The sequence below is a fragment of the Castor canadensis genome, chromosome 5 (assembly GCF_047511655.1).
Source record: "Castor canadensis chromosome 5, mCasCan1.hap1v2, whole genome shotgun sequence".
Lineage (NCBI taxonomy): Eukaryota > Metazoa > Chordata > Mammalia > Rodentia > Castoridae > Castor > Castor canadensis.
The window spans coordinates 87086052-87106160 of record NC_133390.1 but is presented as its reverse complement, the minus strand read 5'-3'; the positions used below and the strand labels follow the sequence as shown (position 1 = coordinate 87106160).

The window sequence follows — 20109 nt, the reverse complement described above, 5'->3', positions numbered from 1 at the left end:
TTTTATGTATTTGTTGTTATATTAGTTATGTCAATATAATGAAAATACTTAGACCAGAAGTCAGCAAACTTTTTCTGTAAAAGGCCAAATAATAAGTATCTTAGTACAAAGGAAGCCACAGATAAAACCTAAGGGAATGGACACAATGTGTTCCAATAACTCTTTATTTACAAAAAATAGGCGGCAGATTGGATTTGGTCCTTGGGCCATAGTTTTCCAACTCCTAAATTAGAGGAATAATAGTAGTTTCATATTTAAAAGACAGTTTTAAATAAATTCAAAAAGTGAACAAATTGAGCATTAAACAAAATACAAATAGTATTTGTGTATTTTTTCCACTCGCAAAATTCCCTGGGGTATGAAAGAACCCAACTCCTCTAAGTCGAGCTTCAGTCACCTATAGAGCTTTATTTTATTTTTTATATATTTTTTATTTATTTATTTTTATCTATTATCATCTTATTGTTCTATTGGGGTTTACTGTAACATTTACAAGAGTACTTACAATATATCTTAGTTAGATTCATCCCCTCCATCTTTCTCTTTTATCCCCCTCCTCTCTTTTTAGAACAATTTCAACAGGTCTCACTGTTCCATTTTCCTACATAATACATAATATTTCCTCCATATCTGCCCTCTTTCAAACGTTTCTTATCCCCCACTGGTACCAACTTCTAGACAGAAACTGTCTTACTTTCCTCTCCTTCATTTTTAAAATAAAGACAATTTTGTTTGTTTATGATGGTTATACAGAGAGTTTCATTGTGACATCTATATATACATATGTATGTATTATACCCTGTATTGGTTCATCCCCTCCATTATTCTCCTTTCTACCTTAGTTCCTTCTTATGGTGATTTCAACAGGTCTGAGTTTTTCATATTCACACTTATATAGATAGTACTTTGCCACCTATAGATTTTTAGAGCCCTGGTTTTCCCCTTCTTTTCCTCAGTCCTATGATGATTATGAACCAACATTCCTTATTCCTGTCCAAGATGTGCTTTGCCTTCATTACTTCATAAGGTAGAGTCTCCAAATTTATATCCATCTATAGATTTTCTTTCATTATAAACACATATTAATTATTCTAACCAAAAAAAGGAAGGGTGGAAAGAAGAAAAGTACAAGGACATAAGAGACTTTTGAGACACCAGTTTTCTAAAACTTGGGAAATATCCAGAGTTACACAAACTTCCAAGATATTAGACAAAATAAAAAAGAATCATCTTTTAATGACTGTCCTTCTAAGTGGAAATTATATTTAAAACACCAATCTCTTATTCCTGTTTCACTAATGTCTAGAATGGAAGAGCTGAGAAAACAGGAAGTGCTCAAAAATATTTGTCAAAGAAATGAATGAATTCATGGGTGTAGGTACTCAGGTCCAATTTTATCATGATGGCTGGTCAACATGATAGCCAGTATGAAGCTCTGTCAGTCCTGGCACTCCTGAAAGCAGACACAAAGATGGAATCAGAAGTACAAAAGTTGTGCACCTCTCTGTGAATGATAAAGATGAACAATAATAATAAGAGCAATGTCAGAAAGATCTGACATCATGAAAGAGAGCAAGAAGGAAAGAAGTTTGGGTAGGAAGGTCCTTGGACTGCAGTATAGCTCAAGGAAGTGCCAGTTAGGATAAAAGTATCCCCAGAGCAAAGATTGCCCATTATAGGAATCCCATGTTGGGTAGAAGTGGTCTGTCCCTGCAGCAGCTGGCTCACAAAATGCTGCTGTGCCCAGTAACTGTCTAGGAGCAGCACTAGAAGAGGATGGACCTGAAATTGAAGGCCAAAGTGGAGTCCAAAGCTGCAACATCTCTAAGCTCTTTGTTAATTACACTCTCAAGCAGACTCTCTTGATGGGAAGTCTGAATGGCACACCTCCATGGCCACCGAAACCAAAAAGATCCATGTTTCTAATGATGAATAGGTGAGATTCAATTCCAGTATTAAATTTGCTTTTATCTACATAAATTCTGTGAGCTTTATCTCCTTGAATGCAAGGGGTTATTCCTTTCTTCCCATTCAAATGTGGGCATGGATCTGTAGCTTTACACTTCCATAAATGTTTCTTTCATCCAGAAGGTTGACAGATGTCAACTTTTAAAATTACACATAGAAAGGACATCTAAATGTGCCAATGCTATCAAAGAATACAAAGCCAGTCCATCATCTTTCAAATACCCTCTACTTAAGTGCTAAGCTTTCAGTAAATATGCATATCTAATTTGTAAACCAAAGTTTGCATTTCTTTGCTTCCATACCTAATTCTAAGACATTTCTAATCTAAATAAAAGGATAAAGAACACATAAAAAACTTTATTTTATAGAAATATAATTGCAAAATATGTAAAACATGTAACAAATACTAATACTATAAAATAGATAGTGAAAGAAGCTAATGAGGGCAAGAGAAAACAGAAAAGATAAAGTGCTTCCAAATGGGGAGATATTGAAAGCCATAAGAAAGAAACAAGTAACATATAAATGCAAACCCAATAGAATAGTAGCAGGCTTTTTCCACAGAAACTTTAAACAATGAGGCATGAAATGATATATACAAAGCCGTGAAAGAAAGTAACTGTCAGCCTAGATTACTGCATCCAGCAAAGCTATCCTTCATAATTGAAGGAGCAATAAAAACCTTCCATGACAAACAAAAACTAAAGGAATTCATGACTACTAATCCAGCACTACTGAAGATACTTAAAGGAATCCTGCATGCAGAAGAGGAAGATAATTGCAACCAGGAAAATATAGGAAAGAACGGATTCCACTAGACAAGCAGATTTGCAAATAAGTAAACATCACAAAACAGCAATATGACAGGAAATACCACATACCTTTCAATAATAACACTGAATATTGAAGGTTAATTCTCCAATCAAAAGACATAGATTGGCAGATTATATTAAAAAATAAGACTAGACCATTTGTTGCCTAAAATAAATGCATATCACTGTCAAAGACAAACACTGGCTTAGGGTATGAAAGAATGAAGAAAGGTTTTCCAAGCAAATGGACCCCCAAAGCAAGCAGGAGTAGGTATACTTATATCTGATAAAACAGACTTCAAACCAAAATTAGAAGAGACAATGGAAATCACTTCATATTAAAGGCACCAGTTGATGGATCAAGAGACGATAACAATTGTTAACATATATGCACCAAAGTTTGGTGCACCCAACTTCATTAAACAAACACTACTAGGCTTAGAAGCACAGATAGTCCCAAACACAGGGAGACCTCAATGCCCTATTCTCACTAAAAGATAGGTCACCCAGACAGAAAAAAATTCAACAAAAAAACTTAGAAATAAATGACACTATAGACCAAATGAACTTAACAGACATCTACAGAATATTTCATCCAACAGCTCCACAATATACATTCTTCTCAGAAGCCTGTGGTGAAAGAAAGGAAAAAGATACAAATAAGAAAGATATCAAATTCTCCTTATTTACAAATGATATAATTTTATACTTAACAGATCCTAAAGACTCCACCAAAAACTCTTAGATTTGATTAACACTTTTGGCAAAGAAGCAGGGTATAAAATTATCAAATAAAATCAATAGCTTTTGCTGGGCACCAGTGGCTCACACCTGTAATTCTAGCTACTCAGGAGGCAGAGATCAGGAGGATCCTGTTTGAGAGACCCTATCTTAAAAAACCCCTGGTGGACTGGCTCAAGGTGAAGGCCCTGAGTTCAAGTACCAGTACTGAAAAACAATCAATAGCCTTTCTATCTACCAACAATGAACAGGCTGAGAAAGAAACCAAGATGACAATTCCATTTATAATATAAATTATAATGGCCTCAAAAAATAGTACAATACCTATCAATAAACCTAGTGAAAGACTTAAGGAACTCTGCAATGAAAACTATAAAACACACTGAAGAAAGAAATTGAAGAATCCACATATTCAATGTAATTCCTATCAAACTCCCAATGTCATTGGAAATAGAAGAAACAATCTTAGAATTCATATGAGTCAAAGATTTTAATGTGAGACCTGAGACTTTGAAACTACTACGGGAAAACACTTGAAGATACAGACATAGTTAACACCTTTCTGAATAGGATTCCAATTGCTCAAGAAATAAGAGCAAGAGTTGACAAATGGGACTGTGTCAAATTTAAATGTTTCTGCATAGCAAGTTAAAATAACTATCAGAATCAAGAGATAACCCACAGAGTAAGAGTAGGAGAAGAATCTTTGCCAGTTATTCATCAGATAAAAGATTAATTAATATCCAGGATATACAATGAGTTCAAAAAGTTAAACACCAACAGAGAAAATATCCCAATTAATAAATGAACAAATGAATTGAAGACAGTTCTCAAAAGAAGAACAAATGGCCACTTTTTGCAGGAAAATGGATGGAGAGGGAGGGGGCGGAGTGGGTGGTAAGGGAGGGGGTGGGGGCAGGGGGGAGAAATGAACCAAGCCTTGTATGCACATATGAATAATAAAAGAAAAAGGAAAAAAAAAAAAGAAAATGGATGGAACTGGAGATTGTATTAAGCAAGATTAAGCCAAGCTCAAAAAGCCAAAATGTCACGTTTTTGCTCTCTGCAGAAGCTAGACCAAAAATGATAATAACAATAGTAATGGGACATGAGTGTGAAAAGGGGACTGTGTGCGGAAGGAATCAGCATGAGGGGGAGGGGGAAAGGAGATGGTACTGGGGAGTGAACATGGTCCAAGTACATTGTGTGTGTGTGTGTAAAGCACAATGAAACTAAATACTATTTGCAAAGGGGAGTAGGAGAGAGTGGGATTATGGGAATGTAACATAGGGGGTGAGTATGATCAAAGTGCAGTGTAGGCACGTATGGAAGTCTCACAAAGACACCCTTTATACAATTAATGTACACTAATTTAAAATTGTCCGATGTGCACTCAAGATTGATGAACAAAGAAGTGGTCACAGTCCTGTCTTTGGTGTAGAACAGAAAAACAATTGGACACCAATTATTAGCTTGAACAACTTCTTCTTCTTCTTCTTCTTCTTCTTCTTCTTCTTCTTCTTCTTCTTCTTCTTCTTCTTCTTCTTCTTCTTCTTCTTCTTCTTCTTTTTTTTATCATGTGATATTATGACAACCAAGCTATCTTCACTGATTCTGAGGAATTTTTACCTCTTTCCCTTTTTGGTCACCTTTACCAAGTGCTGGCATTGGAGAAGTGTCGTTAGTATTTTAGGGCTCTTGTGCATGGCCTACCTTTATATAATGGTCCCTGACTTTTTTAGACCTTGAGAAAAGAACCCCTTCCTTCCAGCCACCCATACCCCTATGGAGTCCTAAAAATTCAGATGCTGCCAGCCCAGCCAGCACACACAGCGGACTTGAGAGAGGTGGAGGGGAAATAGCACAGACGCTGGACTTGAGGTGAGCAGGAACAGAGCTGTGGGGGAACCCCATGCCCTGGAAGGAATTGCTGCCCAGTGTGTGGCAGGGGCAGGAAATAAGGATTCTGCCTGAGCAAAAGGTGGTAAGAGGGCAGCAGAGGACTTCCGACTGAGTCCCTAAGTCCTTAGGAAACTCAGCTGCTCTACTGAACACCAGTCTTGGACTCTCCTCACTGTTGCCTGGGGCTCCAGATGCAAAGATGCAAAAACCGTTTCTCTGGTGTCTTTATTTCTTTGACTTTCAAACAAATCCTCATTTATTCATTCAGAAAATATTTACAGGAAGTAGAAGCCTGCTTGACTCATTTGAAAAATGGCCAGTGTGTCTGGGCCAGGGTGCAAGGCAGAAAGTGAGAGAAAATGACAGCAGGGAGCAGAGACCAGCCTGGAATCCACTCCAGGGGAGGTAGGAAAGAGCATTTCTTGTAAGTAAACTTCTAACGGGAATGACTTTACCCTAACTTTTGGCTAACACTGTGTTCCCATTTTTTTGTCAATACTCTCACCATTAAAAGACTAATGTAAATGTGGGGACTAAAACAGCATGAAACCAAGAAAGGACAACATTCTTAAAAAACGCAAACCAAAGACTCACAAAAGCCAACTCAAGACCTCACAGTTTTTACGGCAGCAGAACTGGTTAACGAGACCATCAGGCAGCTCTTTGGTCCTGAGTTTTAAATCTCAGGTTGCAGTAATCACTGGTAGATATACTATTACAGCTATCAATCCAGAAGTTTAACATCAGAACTGAAGATAGGTTTTTGGCCACAAGGACCATTTTTGCCTTGAGAATAAATTTTATTAGCACATACAGCGCACACTAAACTGAAGACACCTGTAAAGTATAGCTATTGCATGACAGACAGAGTGTTTAAAAATAAGTTTAAGAGGTGTCATTAGTTCAAGTGGTGGCTCTGACACCGCAGAGCTTCTCTGTGACTGATCTAAGAATGAATGTGTTCTCTCTGTACAGGGTTCCATTAGTGATTTTAATTGCATGCTAAGCTTTATAATTTGTTGCTGTCATTTAGGTTCGTGTACTGTACTAATATTTATTCTGCATGTTATATAACACCTTATTAAGTTTATTGCCCGCTTTCCATAAACTTTTGCATCTGAATTGCATGAGCGGAGCTTTTAAAGGCAGTACTTGAGCGCAGGTCCCCTTAGTGTGCTCAGTAATTTTTTTTAACTGTTTGAATCTTTGGAAGAAAATAAGGAGGCAGTTTGCTTCTTAATTAGAATATGTGTATACACACACACACACACACACACACACACACATCCTATTGCATAATATCTTTGCCTTGAGGAGCTCCAGTGATACAGTTGGTCTTTTCCATGCTCTGCATGGAGCCATTTCCTGCAAACGGAATTAAAATGTATACCCTCCTTTAACTCTCATCCAATAAGTAAAGGGGAATTCCGCTTTAAGTGCCTAGCACCATGACTAGATCATCAGTTTAATGAAAGAAACAAAAATACCATCCCATTAGGATTTGCCTCCTAAACATCCCCCCATCACCTCATGTCATATAGTGAGTTCTCAGTACATCACAATGGTGGTGGAGACACAAATCCAGAGTGTAATTACAGGGTAACAGCAAATTCCTCATCATTATCTCACCACATATCCTTGCCTGTCCTATCCACTCCCTTTAATCCTTTCTCTCCTCCTTTCTAAGCCTAACTCTTTGATGCTCCAACCCCTGCTGAACACCTGCAATGTGCATATTAAGAAGGCTGCAAAGCCCAGGAAAACATGGCTACTGGTTTGTCTCTCTTCTTCCCTTGCTTTTTCCCAGTTTCTTGAAAACTAACTCCAAAACATGAATAAGTGAGTCCACCAGTCTTATCTTCCCATCAAACCAAAAGAATTTTTCATTCTTGATAGATCAGACATAATGTATACCAGATGATATGAAAATTCTTTAGAAGACAGGTGCCTTTTTCTTACAAATTTCAGTTAGATAAAATTCTCATTGCTTAACATTGTATATTTATCTCTAGAGAAAAGTGATTAGTTTTGGGCGCTGGTACAGTGATCCCTTTTAGATAATTGGGCTGACCCACACAAATTATTATTCCTATCCTCAATGACCTGTTTGGCAAAACAATTACAAGGACAAAGACTAGGCTGATTCCTGTGAGCCCTCACAGAGAAAAAATAATCTGTATCAATGTGCATCCTGCTAATAAGCACTGTCACAACGGAATGAGCACAGACTCTAGAGTCAAGTGCACCCACCTCTTCTGTTTAGTATGTTACTCAACCTCTCTGTGCCTGAGTGCTGAGTTGTGAAATAGGTAATAATACTTGCTTTAAGGTGACTGTTGGGGTTAAATGACAAACTGCATATAAAGTATATAGGCCCAGAGCAAGTAGTCAATAAGTAGTTGTTTTTATTCCTAAATTACTTCTTTTTCTGATTTTCACTCAACACCTTTAAAATTGCCTTAGAATAATCTGTTACCTACACTTGCAGTAACAGCACTCCTAGAAAGCTCTTGTCATGTCACTTCACCATTGGAATGTGCAGCAACCCTCAAATCAGTCAGGAAAGGAAGGAAAGGGCAAATTAAAACAGGTGTGGGCTTTCTTAGAATACAACTTAGGGAAGTGGCATGTCTGTCACAAAGCATGTGTTTTAGAAGGCAAAGTTTACATTTTACAGTAAAATCCCAGAGTCTAAATTATGAATAAATTACTGGTGCTTTTTAAGTCTTAGCTTTCTTAGCACTCCCCACAAATAAAAATGATAGACAAGGGGAGAGGTGACAGAAAAGAGATGGAATGGATAGCATTAGTAAATGACCTTGCTTCACCTGTTGTTAAAGAACAAATTCAACAAAGAAGGGATAAAGAACAACACGTGCATTTGACAATGTCCAACATTAAGATATCAGTATCTGCAGCTCATTTTAAAAAGAAAAAACTCAACGAAAATACACATCATCAATAGATAAACACATTCCTTCTTATCAAGGAGCTTATAATTACTAAATTAATATTTTTGCTTACCACAATATAAATATGTGTTCAATGGAGAAGCCCAGGTTAATTTACCACCTCAGATGTTGAATGCATCATCAGAGAGCTAAGAGTGGTACCCAGAGGTTATTTCAAACCCAGGTTCACAGTCAGAAACCTAGAAGTCTCTTGAACATGTCATACGCTCTACCATAATTTATCCAAGATAAAGATTCATTTCATATCCTTTTAAATCTATCTTAAGATCTGAGAGAAATAAACATTTGGTCTGTTCAAATCAGTGTAGGTTGGTTAATTGTCCTACCCTGTCTCTTTGAAGTAAAGAAAATATAATTGGATGCTTTTGGAAAAATTAAACTAGAGTTACTAAAATCTTCAAAACCAATCTTGCTTAGTGTTTGGTTTTGTTGTGGTTGTTTTTATATCCCTGTTGTTTAGAAGGAAATTTATTTTTAAAAAAGATGTGCATCCAGGGTGATCTGAGAGTGAGTTAGAACTATACAATGAAGACCTCACCACAATGCAACACAATATCTTCAAAGAAGAACTCCCTGGCACACCTAACTAAACATCAGCACTTCATTGTTCCAGAGGGTGGGACTGCCTGTGGTAGCAAAGGAAAACCTAGAATCTCAAGGTCAATAGACCTGAGGTACAGGCATAGTTAATGCTGTGTTTTTATAACAACCCCCCTTTTTCCTTTTATCCCTACTGAGATTGTGGTCATTTTGACATTTCCATATTTGATGCAAACGTAACAGCTAATGTGTATTTTCAAATGGAATAGCTAAAGAATTTCAGAATAGAAGTTCTACCACAATGCAGCTTTTAAATATACTTTCAACTGTTGTTTGATCTTTTTGCAAGGAAAACTTCTTATGAACTCTAAAGTGTTCTTTCATCTATCACACCTTAGGTGACCTATTCATTTTATTTCTACCTTCATCATGCATAGCTACTGCCAAAAATGTGTGCTTTATTTATTTTATCAAATCATGCAGCATTTCATTTCAATTAGAATTTAGATTCTCCCTGATTGAACATGATGTCAAAAAGGTGTATTTGCATGTCTCACCTGAGTTGCAATTAGAATTATTAGCTGCAGTATATCCAAGAAAGATTTTGCATAAAATAGCTTCTGGGCCCTGGGTAACAGATAAAAAAAGAAATCCAGGACATTTCCTTCACTACAATCTTCTTCCATCTTAGAGTCTTTTGTTGGGTCTTTTCATTTAGGTTTTCTTCCCCAGAAAGTAGTAGATACGACTGCTGGTATCCCCTCAGCCTTTTGTTAATACTGTAATGACAGAAGTAGACCATTCAAAGGCCTACTTGAAGTATACAATTACCAGCTACTTTAAAATGGTTCACTATACACCTTCTACTTTTTATTCAGACTAGACACAATCAAAAGTGTTCCTCTAGAAATTATAGATTTTTTGTTTTCTAAGTCCACATTTCCCACTTATGTTGAACTAGAAATCAGGAGGTTATCAATATTATACCAGGAAAATGTAGAAAAGATATTTTCTTTTAAATAGTATCTAAGGACTCCATTTCATTCATGATCACTTTTCCTGATTTTTAAAGTGCTCATAAGACACTTATAAAATTTTCCATGTGGTAGGTTACATGAGACAAAAACAGATCTTATCTATGGAGTGTCTTAATATGTCCCTTGTCAGGCCCAAGGATCTATTTCTTATTGCTTATCTAGTAGATAAGATGCTAACTTTGTTCAAAAAAATTTGGCCCACTTAATTTATTGGTTTCTGGTAAGGAATGGTAATCCCCCACTCTGAATGAAATTCCTTTTTGAATTTAGTGCATACAAATTCATGCTAAAGTATTTATCCAAGTACTTTGTTCTATCTATCATTCACAGTGTGCCTCTGTTTCAATTAATGCCTTTGCCTTGAATTCTTTCTTCTGATACTTCTGAATCTTTTTTCGTAGTTTGAAGTTTTCTTTCTTCACTACACTATCTTTCTTTTAGTTAGTTTTGTAATTTATATTGTTTTACTTCCAACATGTTTGTGAGACTTTGTCTTAATTATATTCCTTAAGGAATATGTAGCTGGAGTTTTAAGTCTTCCCTAATAATTTTTCTTCTAATATGTGGGTTTAATTCATTACTTTAACTGTGATTATTTATTTGGCCTTACTTCTGACATTTTGTTTTGTATTTACCATTCTTTTCTTTGGCTTCTGTTTTTTTTTTTTTTTTTACTCTATCCCTGTTAAAATATTCCTTTTTTCTCCTGTTAGTTTAAAAACTAAACATGGTATTTCTATTGATAATCCTTAGCCTTAATTTTTAACACGTACATTTAACTACAAAATTTTCTAACAATTACTGAATATATCAAACATGTTTTCACTTTTCTTAAACACTGTTCTTTAGTATACTGACTATAAAACACCTCTTTTGTGTTCTCTAGTGTTATAGGTTTTCATGTTTTTGTTTTGTTTTGTTTTTTATTTGCTATAGATATTAAATTTACAAACATATTTTAATCAATGTCTATGTCCACTCTTCTCTTCTGTGTTCTCAGACTTCTCTCTGAATAAATAATCCTCACTTCTTTAGGAAGTTATCCTGCCTTACATAGCATGCTAGAGTAATGTAAACTAACTAATACAGTTACTACAACACCCAGCAGATGCTGGAGGTGTTGGAGGAGAGGCTCAATCCTGTTGAAGGGTTCACAGAAGTGGCCACTGGCATAGGTCTCAATGATGGAACAGAAGTTCCAAACAGGCCTCAGCTGGGTACTGTCCTGTACCCTCTATTCCTCTTTAAATTCAAGTAAATGTAGCTAAACCTCTTTTGTAGACGTAAGTTTGAGCATTAAGCATGGAAACAAAAGGGTTAAATGAAATGACATTCAGGGTCTTGAAAACAACATAAAAATGACATCTAAAATGTTTCTGAAGACTGTTAATGATGTTATCATTTTTGGGCAGTATATTAAAAAAAAAAAACAGTTCATAACTTCACCATACTCTCACAGGCTACAAATGGGCTTTCTCACTTGATAGGCTTCTTCCTGGCAAACACCATCCTTAGTTTTGGCTCTGTGGTTGAACCCAGTGCTGTTTCATGAATAATATATTATTTTTATGTATTTAATGATAGGCCCAAATTCTTGGTTTAACTTTTTGTTTCCCCTATGTACAATATATTTCACATAAAGGAAGTACTAAATAAATGTTATTTGAGTTAACTGAACTCAGAAGGATTACTGAGAAGGGGACATTAGATAATACCTAACTTTTCTTAACCTTATTTCTCTTAACTTCATTATCCAAAGCTTTATATAAACTGATTACTAGAATAATTTAAAAATTGATACAAGTTTGAATTGTGAGGAATATTAACTAATACAGATGCTACAAAGCAAGGGTTTCTTTCCATTTTTGTATACTGTACTCCTAGAGTGAGCTGCTGAACCTAGTTTGAATGTTTACCTGAATGTGAGTCCCTTAAAGAAAGATTTTTAGTTTGGGCTCTTCTTATGAGAATGCCTGGGTAAGCTTTAAGAACTCTGAGAAATCTTTGCAGTTTTAGGTAAGATATTGGGGCCTCTCCCCACCAAGGTCTGGCTGAAACCTAACAGAGGGGTGTGTGACATGAAGAGGGAGCATCACAAGCATGGAGAGGGCTCTGACATGCACTGTCCAAGATGTGAGGTAAGAAGGAGGCCCAGGCCCTGCCCCTGACGGCTGTGGCCTGGTTCCCCCTCCCCAACCCCCGGTGGTCTGCCCCTGTTGCCAGGTGCGTGCTCAGGTTCTAGAGTTCTCTATTGCCTTTTACAGCGCTGCCTAGTGGTGGCAACAACCACAGTTATCTTGGCGCCATGGAGGGAGCCAAGGCTGCCACTCTGTGGTACTGGGTGCTGAACCTGAGCCAGTTCTACAGGCTGGTGGCAGTAGACCCCAAAGAGCCGAGAGCAGACCCAGATCCCTACGCGTTTCCATGGGTGCTGGTGATATGTGCAGCTGTGCTTGGGCTTTTGGCTCTTCCCTTCTTGTGGCTTCGTGCCATAAGAGAAAAAATATGTGCTACAATGCTTTGTGAACTGCTGGAAGAAAAATGTCAGCTACTAGAAAAGGTGAGCCTCGCTCAGAAGGAGCTTAAAGGCTTACAGTCGTATCTGAAGGAGGCCAGCTGTGAGCCGCTCTCAGCCCAAGTAGAGAGCTTGAAGGCAACCTGCGGAGAGCTGGAGAGATCCAAATCTCAACTCACGGATGAAATCCTCCTTCTAGAAAAGGAACTGCAAGAGCAGAAAGCCCAATGTTCTCAACAACACCAACTGAGGGCCGAACTGTCAAAAACGGAGCAGTCTCTGCAGGAGGGACTCGATTCCCTCACCTCGCAACTGGCTGAAGCCAAAGAAAGCCACCTGACCCTGCAAAGCAGGACAGCAGAGCTGCGGGACTGCATCGCAGAGACTCTGAAGGAGAACTCCCAACTGCAGAAAAGCCAGAAACAACTTCTGCAAGAAGCCAGAGCCCAGAAGAAACAAGTACGTGAACTTCGAAAACAGAAAGTCACTCTTCAGCACCAGCTAGCACGTGCAAATGAGGAGCTGTATGACAAAGAAGGTCACATGTGGACCCTGACCTCACGCTTGGTGAAGATGACAGACTGGGCGGCTGTGCTGGGAGAAGACCTGGTGGTGGAGGATGACTTGGAGTTAGGACTGCAGGCGACAGAGAGCGCGGCTCCCGGGGAGCGTCAGCCAGCGGGACCTCTGGCGACACTGGCGACAGCTGCGAGGCTCAGAGCTCGCTTGCAGTCCTTAGAAGAAGAGAGAAGCCAGATCCGCACTCGGTTGCTCGAGGAGGATAAAATCACGGACGACCTCAGGGAGCGGATTCGAACTCTCGAGGCTGAGCGAGCCGCTATGGATTTGGAAAAGAGGCATTTTCAAAGTGTCAAGGAGAAGCTTCAGCAGAAGGCTGACGTGATGAAGGAAGTCCATCTGCAGAATAGAAGAAAGCTAATCTGGCAAATAACCCTAGAAGAAAGGCAGCGGCTCGACAAAGAGAAGGAACTTGGCCAAACGCTGGGCAAGATCAGCCACGCAGATGAAGAGCTGAAGACATGCAAAAAGCAGCTCAGACATCTGGAGAAACAACTGGAGGCTGCCAGCCTTCAACATTAACAGCAGATGAAGGAGTACGACAGAAACAAGCAGCAGTTTTCCATTTTTGCTGAGTCTTGTGAAAGACGCATCGAAAATCTGCTGGAGAAAAACAAGCAAAAGAAGCGTCAGTTAATTGAACTTTTCAACAAACATGATCGTGCCCCTGAAGTTCCACACACCGCACATGGCGGGGAGGATTTCCCACGTCTTCTGTCACCACTGGGCCAAGCTCCATCCACCTCTTCCAGAAGACACGCATGGAGCCTCTCACGATTATTTTCTATCAAGAGACTTCCCTGGCACACCAGGCCCTCCATTCCCAGGGAGAAGCCTGCTTTCACCAAGCGGTGTTTTTCTTTGTTTAGGGGCCCCAAGAGTGGATCCTTACCTCCCCCTCCCCGTCCTCAAAGAAGTTCCACCTCCAAATGAGCCTGCTGCTGGACCTCCCGAAGTCCACTAGGAAACCTCACTCTGAAACCTCTTCTCAAAGTACAAGATCTAGAGAGCTAGACAACAATTGCAGAAACTCATTGTTACAGAGGAAGATCACTTCCCCTGAGAAAATGAGGACATGTGACTGGCTGGCAGCTCAGACTGCTGACATAAACCTCAAAATTGTAGGAAACTAAATGCCTACAATATCAAAAAATTCATTGAGACAGAGTTGACATTTGAACTTCACAAAAACATCCATTTTGACTCAACTCTCATTTTCAGTTTAAATAACTGTAGCTACTTAAGTAATTATACTTTTCCTTATGAGATTATAATTCTCAGGATAGCCTTATCTAAATAGATGATTTACATATGAATCTTATTTTATTTAGTATGTTTTATTTCCATTTTATATTATAGTAGGTAGCATATCTATTTCATTTTGATTATCTAGTACATTATTACATAAACAATAATAGGAAGTTTATATATGTAATCTTACAATAGGAATGTTTTTCACTCCAAGGCTGTCTTTACACCAAGAAATGTATTTACTATACTTACAAATGTGAATGTAATTTTATGGTTTATGAAATAAATTTTAATTTATTTAAAAAATCTCATTTCACTTATTTATATATATGGCTATAGATATATGATAGGAGCTTTAAAAGATACATATGTTTCAAAATTGTTTTCAGTTTTTTATTTTAAACAATGAATAGCATTGTGTATGCATCCTTACATACAAATGATTTTCTGTAGGATAGATTACTGGCAATGGAGTTGATATGTTAAGGAGTGTGAAGAGTGTGAAGAAGTTTATCCTCATTTGTTTATATGAACAGCTCTACATATTTACCAACAGCAATTATTATTAATTTTCCAATTTTAATGAAGGTAATAATGAAAATCTTAATGTGTTAATTTATGCATACAGATTACTGGTGAATTTGATCATGAATTGTTGACCATCTGTGTTTACATTAGTTACAAGGAGGTATTAACTACTGGAATCTAGAGAATAACTTTCAATGACAAATAATTTTGCAAACTTTGTTTGACTAAATTCACTTCTCTGAACCTCAGTTTCCCGATTTGACAAAGCCCAGTTCTATCTCACTCCACAAAGTTATGAGTTTTCAGTAAAATAGCAGATGAAAAAGAAGTTTAAAACACTGGAATTCTAGACAAGTGAGATTTCTTCCAAATTTTTAAATACACACTACTATTGAACACTACTATTCTATATTTGGGGTTTTTCCTCAACAGAAGATGGCTGATGTGAAAAGGTGCTTGTTTCCTGACCAGCTTCAGTGTTTCCCCAGACAAATTTGTGAGGAAAGTAGCACACAACAACACCTGTTCAGTTCCAACCCTGCTCCCCACTGCACCTGGCCTGGTGCCACAGGGTAGGTCTCAGTTCTTGGGAGATTCCTAGTCAGGTTTGGAATTTCAGGATGCTGGGTAGTGTGGAGATTCTCCTCCTCCTTTTCTGGTTCATCCATCAGCAGCAACAATGCCATTGGGGTACCGGGGACCAGTGAGGCATAAGATACCTGCAAAAGCAGTTGTCTTCCCTTTTACCTGTGTTAGATTCCTAATTACATAACAAAATTGCCCTTAGTCATAAGTGAAATTCTGTGCTGCTGAAACTCACACAGCTCTCACTCATTATTTCCTAACTACAGCTCTTCCCTTGAATGAAACTTGTACCTCCATTAAACAAGCTAAAAGTTCCCATCTGGCCTATTATATTTTAGAATAATGTATGCAATAATTTGTATCAACCATACTTCAACATTTTACCATGAGGGAAAGCCAAGGTGCCTGCTTTTGCATAGTTTCCTTTTCCTGATATGAATTTCTAGGTTGCACATGACAGAAGTTTTGTTTCACAGTTTCTACCACCAAGTTAGATTGCATTGTGCCATCAGTCATATTACCCATGTGTCCAGGTGTCTATGGACATTCGTGTTACACTCCACAAACTTTGCATAAATAGGCTATTTCATTCTCCCAAGAAGTCAGCACTTCATCACATGGTTTATTGGGTCAAACAGAATTTATGTAATATAAATTGGATTTGATATTTGATGTTTTGTACAATCAACAATTCTACTGAATGATCCACATATATTGGGTAATTCCTATGCAAAGAGGATAACACATTCTTCAGTGTTTCCCCAGACCCTTAGATGACAAAAATCAAAAGGATGTCTTCAAATTATGAAAGTGTAATTGGCTTGAGGACCTACTGTTGGGTAACTTTACTCTGGATTGGAGTAATTTGGAGCAAAGCATGCCTTTTGTAACAAAACCCGAATGTCTAGAGTCACAAAGGCACTTTTCCATCAGTGCTTTGTAGTACAACGTTGTTTTGGTTTTTTGTTTGTTTTGTGGTACTGGCTTTTGAACTCAAGCCCTACACTTTGAGCCACGCCACAAGCCCTTTTGTGTGACGGGCCTTTTTGAGATAGGGTCTCATGATCTATTTGCCCCTGCTGGCTTCGAATCCCGATCCTCCTGATCTCTGCCTCCTGAGTAGTTAGGATTACAGGTGTGAGCCACTGGTGCCTGGCTATATCATTGTTGAGTTCCTCAATTTCCCCAGGACCCTTTTCAGGATACTGCCTCTATTGGTAAATGTTAGCAATTAAATTCAGCCATCATCCATTCAGCTCCTTGTAGGATGAAAGCTGTAGGCAAGGAATCGGAAGGCAGTAAATATGTGTATTTTGCCTGTCTCAAGACTTTGTCATCAAACAGGAGAACCGTCATATATAAAAATAACTACAATAGACAAACTGTTGACTTTTCACTGAACTGGGTGACAAGATGCACAACATAAAGAACATGACCTTCTATGGAGTCATGAGAAACCACTGATGGTCCTGCCATGAACACCAGTCAACACCTTGCTCAAGTATCTTTGCTGCTCATACAGCTCAGCCTCCGGCAAGTTCACCTCACTGCTATTGAGGGTGGGGGGTGTTCAATGGTAGTGCAGAGGAAATATCAATAGCTAGAGTTCCCAACAGGAGGAAAATCTTTGAACCAGGAGGATCTATAATGTTCCTCAAATATCACTGCACATATGAGTCACCTACGGTAACTGGTTAAAAGATTCTAACTCAGTGGTTTTTTAGTGGACTCTAAGAGTCTATAATTCTTTTTTAGTTAATTAATTTAGTTATTAACCTATTATTATTGCACTGGAGTTCACGGTGACATTTACAAATGTACTTATAATATATATTAGATTCATCCCCTCCATCTTTCTTCTTTATGCCTCCCCCCCCCTTTCAGAACAGTTTCAACAGGTCTCATTTGTTCATTTTCATATATGAATACAAAGTACTGCCACCATATTTTCCCTCCTTCACCCTTCAGCACAGATTTACAACACTAGCCCCACCATTGCATAAGATGCTGATAGTGGCAGAGGAAAACTTGTCAGAGAGTTCAGACTAGAGATGGAAGATGGCAGAGCCACACACTTTCATGAACGAGTAAAGCAGACTATTAAGATTTCACAGAGCAGGACCAGCAGAAGCAAAGGCTTTCACACAACCGAGATGGACTCAGCTACATCTACATCTTGAGCGAAGTCACAGGTAATGTTCAGAGCAATTCTGTCACTAGCCATGTGGGATATGAGGCAACAATAAGTACATAGGACACAGGTAAGAGGAGCTAAACGGAGTGATAACTTTCCTTAGCACAAGTGACAATGTCTTAGTAGTTCCTTGGTTGAAGCTGACATGACAACACACTCTGTGTCCTTCATGCCCATAATGGTCAGAGACAGAGCAGTTTGTAGTTTGCTTTCAAAGAATGAGGTGTCACAGCACTCAACAAATCTTTGGGCTGTCTTCATGAAGAACTGAGCTAAAAAACCTCCTGTTATTAATATAGAGGTGTGACGTTGGCAGGCCCTGTCTGAGAATTCTAATCAAGATGCTGGCGTCTAGATTGTTAACTTGTACTTATCTCCACATTTGGCTATGTACTAGAGACAAAAAAAATGAAATAAGATGTATTTGGATCTGATCATTTTGTTCTCAAGTACATAAAAAAGCAAAAGGATTTTGTTGTGAGAGTATTATACCTCTAAGGAAAAAGACCCTAGCAGGATCTGAAGATGGATATTGTACCAAAGTTCAGAGTAGCATATTTTTTTAATGGTAACAACAGTATGCCTGGCTGGCAACAAAGCAGAAGTCACAGCCAGACAAAGCAGATTTGCTCTCCCTCTGAACGGGCACTTTTATCAATATTATTTTCAGGGAAGTAATCTTAGGTTGAATTCTGAACTTCTTACCCAACAGAGTAAGGTTTCTCACACAATCAAAAGGTCCAGAACATTTTATCTAATGTGAAGGATAAAGGGATAGTTATATCAGTCTCAGCTTGCTTTATTTAAAACAACTACTTTAAAAGTTCAGTTTAAATAGTTTCAATAAGAACTAGCCCATCATCAAATTCTGTTGAATCTTCTGACCTCCAAGCCACAATGGGCCTTATGGTTTATTCTTTAATGTACATTAATTTGGCTCAAGCAAGATCCAGACCGCACATCTCAGCATTGAACTTGAATAAAGAAGAATGTGTTGAATTCCCTCCATGGCAAATTTAACCTCACACTTCAGTCCTGCCATTCAGTGTAGCTGCATTGCAAAAACTGCTCTGTGAATGTTTTGCTGGGTTTTGTTGCTAGGTGATGACTAGGGAAACTTTGCATTTCCTGCTGAGAGGTTCAAAAAATGTGCCTGTAGTCACTTCCATACTAAAGAGAAGGGAAAAAATAGGGCAGCCTGCACCTTAATTCCTCAAGTTCACTCCTCAACCTCTGCTCCTCCCTTAGCTGCCCACAGAGAAACTGTGACCATTGAGAAATGTATATGCACAACCCTGGAGGAAAACAGGAAAAATATTCCACTTACCACCAACCACACCAGAGCAGAGTTCATAAAACAGTCCAATTTCCTCCTTTGACCTTGAACTAGAGCTTGAATCATGGGCTGGGTGAGGGGAAACCATCCCACAACATTCTTTTCTGTTCTACATGTGAGCAAAGACTCCCCACTGGAGAAATTGGCCTGAAGCTGGAGTCAGCTTGTACCTGAGCTGTGCTTTCAGAAACCATTGGCCAGGACCTGACTTTCTAGCCAAGCAGCAGGGATTCCTGGGAAAGCCCCCAGGCCTGTCTGAGGCCTGGTCCCCTGTCAGTGATTGATGAGGACAAGTGTGAGAGGTGACACACTTAAAATCAGACAGAGGCACAAAGAGTTAATCCTTGGGCTTCATCCAAATGGGTCCTTTGAAGAGAAAAAAAATATTTATTCGTTTCTTTGTTAATTTTGTATCTACAAAAGCACTCTTGATATCTTCTTCACCAGGCAAAATGCCAGCCTGCAACCTCCATAAAACTTCCGAAGACAAATACTACACTAGTGGCAGTAATTATTTGTCCTTGCATTATCATCATCAAATTATTTTAAACTGCTGATTTAACAAGTACTGTATTATAACTAACAGAGACAGAAGAGCAGTTGTTTCTGCATACGAATTTCTTTTCACAAATTAAAGGACCCACCTATAGATCAAAGGGGAGAAAAGACTGAAAAATTACAACTCTACTACCTTGGGCTCTTTCTTCTCAGAAACTTGGAAACAGCATGGCAGTCTGAGTCCCCTTTCTCTTCTCCACTAACTCATTCACTCTTTCCCTCCCCCACTGGGTCCTCTCCTGGGAGGACAGGGAAGGCCATGTGTGTTTTTGACTTGGTGACACAGGCAAGTTTCTTGTACATTCGCATCCTCCATAGCAGATGCACAAACTTTCGTGGAGTCTCTAACACTCCATTAATTATTGAGCTGTGCCAAGAGTAATCACTGGGCTATGCCAGGAGTCCCTTTCTCCCACATCAGTAAACAGTAATTTAGAGAAGGGGGTGTTGTAACCCTAGGGTGAGCAACCGTTTCCCCCACAGCTGTGTGGTGAGAGTAACAATAGCGCATATGTTTCAACAAATGAGGAGGTCCCCAGCCCAGGCTCTGCTGCACGCAGGGAGTGTTAGAGGCCAGCTAAAGAGCCCCCC

The 20109-nt window shown here is 38.6% G+C and overlaps 1 protein-coding gene across 1 annotated transcript; it reads left to right on the top strand.

Moving 5' to 3' along the window:
- The first annotated feature begins 11995 nt into the window (after positions 1-11995).
- On the top strand, positions 11996-14559 carry LOC141423082 (melanoma inhibitory activity protein 2-like). Its single transcript, XM_074072389.1, has 2 exons — positions 11996-12110; positions 12237-14559. The coding sequence occupies exon 2, from the start codon at positions 12278-12280 to the stop codon at positions 13586-13588; it is 1311 nt and encodes a 436-aa protein (XP_073928490.1). The 5' UTR covers positions 11996-12110; positions 12237-12277; the 3' UTR covers positions 13589-14559.
- The last annotated feature ends 5550 nt before the right edge of the window (positions 14560-20109 follow it).